This window comes from Cynocephalus volans, chromosome 8, assembly GCF_027409185.1.
Source record: "Cynocephalus volans isolate mCynVol1 chromosome 8, mCynVol1.pri, whole genome shotgun sequence".
Classification (NCBI taxonomy): domain Eukaryota; kingdom Metazoa; phylum Chordata; class Mammalia; order Dermoptera; family Cynocephalidae; genus Cynocephalus; species Cynocephalus volans.
This window is the reverse complement of record NC_084467.1, coordinates 117,663,871-117,670,576: the sequence shown is the minus strand read 5'-3', so window position 1 is coordinate 117,670,576 and position 6,706 is coordinate 117,663,871. Positions and strand designations below refer to the sequence as shown.

Sequence of the window (6,706 nt, the reverse complement as noted above, 5' to 3'; positions counted from 1 at the left end):
GACCAGCTTTCCAGAAACCACACCAAATATCGTCAGGAAACAGATACATAGAATTTCAGCATTTTCAAGAGGCTGAAGACGTGTGTTGTAGTCCTGGCCCATCCTCCCACTTTCTAGAAGTGTGACCATGAGCCTCTCTGAGTCTTACCACCTCAGCCAAAGAACAGAGGTGGCCTGTCTGCCTTTCCTGTATCAAAGGGCTATTGTGAGCCTCAAATAAGTTGATGTGTGGGAGAGCTTTCTACAGTGCTATGCGATGTGAAATGGTTCTTAAAAATTATTTATTCCACGAAGCAGTACAGGGACACACCCCTCCCCTACTTCAATGCAGCCCCAGCCATCCTTTCAATCAGAACCTGCCTGCAGGTGAGGGATATTTCAGTTTTTGAGCCAGCGGGAGATGGAGGGTTTAATACCTTAGTCCACTTCCCTTCACCTCCAGTCGCATCTACCACACAGGGCAGGAGAGTGGTGGCCTGGAAGAAGGTGCTGGGGCCCCTTATTTAGTTCTCTGGTAGAACTGGAAAACTGCTTTCTCCTGCTCGTAGGTCTCAATGGAGCCGGGTCGAAGGCGCCGGATCTCAGCAATGGCATCTCCTGCAGCCAAGCCCCGCTCCTTCACCAGGTAACAGGCCAGCATGGTGCCAGTGCGGCCAAAGCCCAGAGCACAATGCACTCCGACGGCCTGTAAGAGCAAGCTTGATGGGGTGGAGCCCGATGCCCCCTCTAAGACTCTCCTGCCCTTCACTTGGGCCCATCTCCTTCTCCACACAGCTGCTGCTTCTGGGTCAGGCCCAGGCCTCTGTCCACAAGTCTCAGGCCCTCAGAGGTCAAGAAGTGACATCAAAGTCAGGGAGGGCTGTCTTTGCACCTGGGTGGCAGGAGGCCTCTAAAGTGGCTGGTTCAAGAGGTGGGTCTCTATCTGCGCTGTCCAGTACAGAAACCGCCAGCCACATGTGGCTACTGTGTACCTGAAATGCGGTCAGTGCAAACTGAGATGTGGTGTAAGGTACACCCCAGAGTTTGAAGAAGCAGTACAAAAAAGAATGAGAAGATCAGGAATTTACTTTATATTGATTATATGTAGAAAATATAATACTTTTGACTTATTGGCTTAATATTATCAAAATTAATTTCACCTGCTTCTTTTTAAAAAATGTGTTTGCCAGAAAATTAAAAATTACATATGTTGCCCCATTATACTGGGACAGCATTGCTCTAGAAAATGGTAAAAAGCCTTCCTGTGACTTCAACCCTGCCTCTCCCAAGTGGGCCCACCCCTTTCTCCTTCTCAACTCGCAATACTAGATGGTTCTTCGTCGCTTCTCCTCAAGCCCAATTCACACCTCCTCGCCCTTTTTTACTCCTCCCATTTAGCGTCCCCTGCCTTGGCTTTATGTCCCTGTGGCACCGTTGTCTCCTGGCCCTGCAGTCTTCTCCCCGGCTCTCTCCGGAAGCCCTGCTAAGTCCCTCCGGGCCCTGGTGTGCCCGGCTCCGCCCCCCGTCCCCTGCTGACCTCTCCCCGGGCGTTGGCCTCGTCCACGATCTGCACGAAGCGGTCGATCTGGTCGGGGGCCGGCGGGCAGAAGTCTGGGATGCGCAGTCGGTGCAGAGTGAGGCCGGGGCAGCTATCGCTGTGTGGGGGCCCGCGCTCCGTCAGGGACACCAGGTGCCGCACGCCCAGGTCCGACAGGAACTGGTAGTGGGCGGGGAGCCGCGGCAGCGCCAGCCCCGCCAGCCGGCCCGGGAGCACCCAGGAGAAGTTGGGGGGTTGCACGCCCATCGCTCGGAGGGGGAAGGGTCAGCGGGTCACCAGGACCGAGGCCGGCTCTTCCGGATCCGCCCACTCGTCCCCTAGCCAGCCCTGTCCCCGTAACCCGCCACCCACCTGGCACTTGGGCCTCCTGGGCCCAGTGTCCTGCCCGCCCCCGCCCCGGTCACCGACGTCCTTCCGCTCCGCCGCGGGGATTGGCCGAGCCGCCTGGGGGCGGGGCTGGAACGCGACCTAGGAAAGCACCTCCAGCCGGGCCGGCCCGAGCAGGTCGCTCGTTGATTGGCTGGGTCACCAATAATGGGCGGGATTACTGCCCCGCAGCTCAACCCGAAGAGCCAACAAGGAAAACATTGAAGGCATTAAGGATTGTTATCTGTGGATGAGGTAGCCCGGGGTCGGGCTCTGCTGCTGCCTGGCGGCGTGTTGCAGTTATTGCAGCACTGGCCGGCTGCCCCTACCTCCCCAAGGGCCTGGCCTTGGTTTACTTCCTTCACAGCGGATGCCCAGGGGTTTAAGAGATGACAAATCTACTTCCGCCCTGGAGGAGGAACCTCCCCTCCAATGAGTGGCCAGTCATTATCAGTGACTTTCGAACTCTCCCGGTAAGAGGGAATCATTACTGCAAAGGCGGCTGGCTATTCGCATTTTTCCATAGCCGAAACTATTAAAAAATAGTGGGCTGTCATCTTGGCTCCCTAAAACCTAACCCAGGGTAAAATTATAGTCATAATAATGCAACCAGCAGCATAGGAATGAGGTTTTATTGAGCGTTTGCTATGTGCCAGATACTCTTCTAAATATATGTATTAACTCATTTTATCGCAACAATAATCTTACGAGGTGGGTGATCTAATTAACCTCATTCTATAGATGAGAAAACTGAGGCTCTGGAGAGGTTAAGGAACTTGACCAACAGATGACTGATGGCTCCAGAATCTTTAACAACACAGTACTGTTGCCTAACGTTAAACAGAAAATTACTTCTTTTTCACATAACTACCCTCATGCCCTCAAGTATCATTTGGGTTAAACACTTGTTGGTGTTCTTAATTTTATTCGTATTTCATATTTCCTCATATTTCATATTTCCTTATATTTCAAGGTTTCCAGGCTCTCTGGGTCACCCTTCCCTGGGCAGGCTAGAGTTTATCAGTGTATGTTCTTGTAGATCTGAACAGAGTGTCTCAGTTGTGATCTGGCCAGTCTATATCCTCATTTGAATAATGTGCTTCTAGTGATGAAGACTAACTAAAATTATGAAAATAGTTAACCCTTATCGAATTTGCTTATGTACCAGGCTCTGTGCCAAGTGCTTTCTGGAAGAACCACACGTGGAAGGTATTTTTGTATCCTTTTGGTGCATGAGTAATCTGAGGCTTAGGAGAAGTTGGTTAACTTGGCCAAGGACATGCTGATCCTGTACTTTCCTCCCTCTGCCCCACCTACCCCTGACACACACACATTTGACCATTTAAATGTGTAGCTCCAGCAAAATGAAAAGGAATGTCTCTTCCCCCAAAGTTCACAGCCTGCTCTGACCCTGTGGAAATGCACTTTCTATTTACCCAGACAACTAGTCTCCACAGGTTCTGGGAGCTGCCAAATCTCCCCTTTTTCCCCTTACATACAATCACCGCTCTGATTAAGCCCTTCCTGTTTGCTCTCCTATTTCCCACAATAACTCCCTATCAATTTTTCTAATCCAACCCAATTCATTCCTTGCCCTCCTTCCCTGCTGAGGTCTCTCAGCCACCGGTCACCCTTCCACCCCCCTTCTCCTCTCACTCCAAATTACCCCTAGATTTCTGGTTGCACTGCCTCAGGAGACAGGACTTTATCCAGCACTTGCTCCTTGCAAGTTAATCTTTTCTTAGTCCCTTTGCCTCAGTCTCTTTTCTTTACCCCCTCCACTCATCATGGAAAAACTTTCCACATCTCTCTGCACCCTCCTATGCCCCTTCCTTGCCTCCTTGATGTCCAGCTCAAAGTGCAGCTTCTCCATAAGGAAAACATTTTGGGGGAAGACAGTGATTCTTTTCTTCCCTGGACCTCCTAGCAGTGATTTTCCCCCTTGTGTGGGTCTCTGCAGGGCTAGAGGAACATCCATCAACCCACGGGGCCTCTTTGTGAAAAGGCCAATTGGCTCACTTTTCAGGAATTCCTGTCCCTTTGCTGCTTTGCCCCTCCCATCCAACAGACCCAAGTGGGAAGGGCCCAAGGTCCCTGCCTTGAGCTGTGTCTCATTGTGAAGAGCACCATTTAATTTTCTGTCTTGAGCCCTGGGGCCTCAAATTGTAAGGAAAAACCCTCTCTGGTGGTTTTCTGGCTGGGACTCTTGCAACTAACCATGTCAGTACCCTGCCCCCTCTCTCTGCCCACATACACAGCGCTGACCTTCTCTCTCCTCCTCCCTGCAGGGTTACATGACCGTTAGGAAGATTTAGGCTCTTATTGTACTTCCATATCACCTTATATAAATATATCCTCCCAGTAGGGCAGTTATTTCATTGGATTGGGGTTACCTGTTTGCATAGGAGCTAAGACTGTATTGTCCCATCTTTGATTTCCACCTGTCTAATATTCCACCTTTTGATACATGGTGCTCACAAATGATAGATAAACAAATTTTGAATGGAAAATAAATTAGTAGAATGCATTGGCAAGACTGTGAATGTACATTTCTGGGAGTGAATGTGCATCCCTAGGACTGTGTGACAGTGTGTATTTGTGGTTCCTTTTAATTGCATGAGTTTGACAACTGTGTTGAGTATTGTGTAGCAAGTCCTTGAAGTATGCTTTTTATGTGACTGTGCTTTTAGGGAATGAATGACTATGTCAGTATGATCCTGGCTAAGTCTAATTACTATTTTTTAAAAAAGGGATAAATAAGCCTTGTTACTTATAGAACTCTGCTCCTATGGTGTGCATGTGTATGACAGTGTGTGTGAGTGCATGTATGTGAGCGTGTTGGGGACCATATTCCTGGAGAAAAATCTGTTGACACTGATGGTGGGCTGAGTAATTAGCTTAAGTAATTTCCCTGACTTCAAGGAATTTACAGCATACTTGGGGGGATTTAAACTCAGATGTAATTATTCTCAGTACATATAATAAAGTACTAAATTGCTCATCAAAGACAATCATATAATATATATTAAAAAGCTAATTGTGCAGAAAAAGAAACAAGTGCAAAAGAAGTCAGTGGGAGAAAGATAGGCTTGGGTTGGAACCACCAGAAAAGTCTTATGAAGACAGGATCTTCCTTCCCATTTTGTTTAATGTCCATTTAAAAGCTCAAAAGAACCATTTTAGTACATCCTAGCTGCCTTTTCCCCAGGTGATAAGAATGTTTTGACCTAGTTCTTGTTCATGGTGAGGACCCAGTTCCCTGATTAGCTTTGATGCTAGTGGCAGTTAGAGGTGAAGTTGTAGTCAGAGAATTCATTCCTCCAGGTAGGTCCCTTTGCCACCAAGGCAAAGGATTGCTTGGGTTTGGGTTCCTATGGCTCTTGGACTGCAGTCAGAATTCTCAGTGCCCTAAATATTCTGATTTTCCTATGTCTAAATACTTTTCATACCTGGGACCCAATGATCTGAACATTGGACCTAAGAAGAAGGGATGATGTGGTAGGCAGCCTCCATGATGGTCCCCAGTGAACCATCCCATGCCTTCTGCAGTTCTTTCCCGCATGGATAGGGCAAGTTTTTCTAACCAGTAGGATATTGTGAAATAAGGGTGTGTGACTTCCTTGGCTGAATTGTAAAAGACTTGATTTTTGCCTTGTTCTCTCTTGGGAAGAAGCCAGCTGCCACGCTGTAAGGACACTCAAGCAGCCATATAGAGACACCCATGCAGTGAGGAAATGAGGCCTCTAACCAACAGTCATGGAAGTGAGCTAGTCATTTTGGAAGTGGATCCTCTTGCCTCATCAAGACTTTAGATGACTTCTCCAACCTTTTGACTATAACCTCATGGATTCCCTGAGCCAGACCACCCAGCTAAGCCTTGCCTGAATTCCTTACCCACAGAAACTGTGAGATAATAAATACTTACTGTTTTAAGCCTCAGAATTTGGAGTAATTTTTTATGCAGCAATAGGTAACTAATACAAATGGAAATATTCAGTTTGAAGTAAAGAGAAATAATTTCCAATAAATTCAAGAAGTGAAATAAAATCAACACAAGATTAATTAAAAAAGAAAATCATATTATAAGCAATTGTGGTCTAAGTGTGTATGTGTTTGTGTTGGATGTTGTGACAGGTCAATGAAAATTTTCCACATTTGGAGAACCATGCTGTGCAGGGAAACCAACCAGAGTAGTTTGGAGTTTATGTGGTATTTGTATGGTTAGAGATGATACACAAATTATTTAACAACTGATCATGGCACAGGAAGCAAACAATTAGAATGGAGCCTCTACCAATCAGAATCATTACTTGAAAACAAACAGTAAGCTACCCTAGTGTCTGTTGGATGTGTGTTGACGTGGAGGCTCTGAAATTATGTAGGGTGTGGCCAGATTACCTTGGACATTTTAATATAGGTCTTTCCACAAGATGGCACTGATAGCTTTCCCTTGTTTCTCTTTTTTTTTTTCCTGTCTTGTTGAAAAATTTGTGATTTATATGCTGTTACAGAACACACCATAACTGAAATCTCACAATTTCCTACTCGATTTCTTGTACTTTCGACAGTTCTGTTGCCTTTATGGCGCTTAAAATCACATTTCTCCTTTAGACCAGTCCAGGAGCACAGTGAAATTTTAAGCTGTGATACTGGGGGATGCTGCCTTACACCAGATGCTATCATCATAGAAGCTGGAGATGCAGAAGGAGTTGGGGCCAAGCTTTGATTTCTGAAAAGCCATTCAACAAATACAGGTGAGAGTGGAATCAGAGAAGAGGGAGCACTCGGTTAGGTAAGAGCCAC

At 47.0% G+C, this 6,706-nt stretch overlaps 1 protein-coding gene and 1 long non-coding RNA gene across 3 annotated transcripts; one reads left to right on the top strand and one right to left on the bottom strand.

Annotated features, from left to right (window-relative positions):
- Positions 1 to 264: 264 nt before the first annotated feature.
- Positions 265 to 1,902, bottom strand: DUSP23 (dual specificity phosphatase 23). Of its 2 annotated transcripts, none has more exons than XM_063105510.1 (2): positions 1,517 to 1,902; positions 265 to 685 (listed from the first exon to the last, which is right to left on the bottom strand). In XM_063105510.1, the coding sequence occupies exons 1-2, from the start codon at positions 1,781 to 1,783 to the stop codon at positions 500 to 502; spliced, it is 453 nt and encodes a 150-aa protein (XP_062961580.1). In that variant the 5' UTR covers positions 1,784 to 1,902; the 3' UTR covers positions 265 to 499. The 2 variants fall into 2 exon arrangements, with proteins under 2 accessions (XP_062961580.1, XP_062961581.1); XM_063105511.1 differs by lacking the exon at positions 265 to 685 and adding an exon at positions 693 to 971.
- A 261-nt stretch (positions 1,903 to 2,163) lies between these two features.
- LOC134383962 (uncharacterized) lies at positions 2,164 to 5,836 on the top strand. Its single transcript, XR_010024232.1, has 2 exons — positions 2,164 to 2,376; positions 5,574 to 5,836. It is a non-coding gene; the product is annotated as an uncharacterized LOC134383962 (long non-coding RNA).
- The last annotated feature ends 870 nt before the right edge of the window (positions 5,837 to 6,706 follow it).

Coding starts and splice junctions, on each gene's coding strand:
- DUSP23 (XM_063105510.1), bottom strand. CDS start 1,783: ATGGGCGTGCAACCCCCCAACTTCTCCTGGGTGCTCCCGGGCCGGCTG. Junction 686..1,516: donor AGGCCAACGCCCGGGGAGAG/GTCAGCAGGGGA, acceptor TTGCTCTTACAG/GCCGTCGGAGTGCATTGTGC.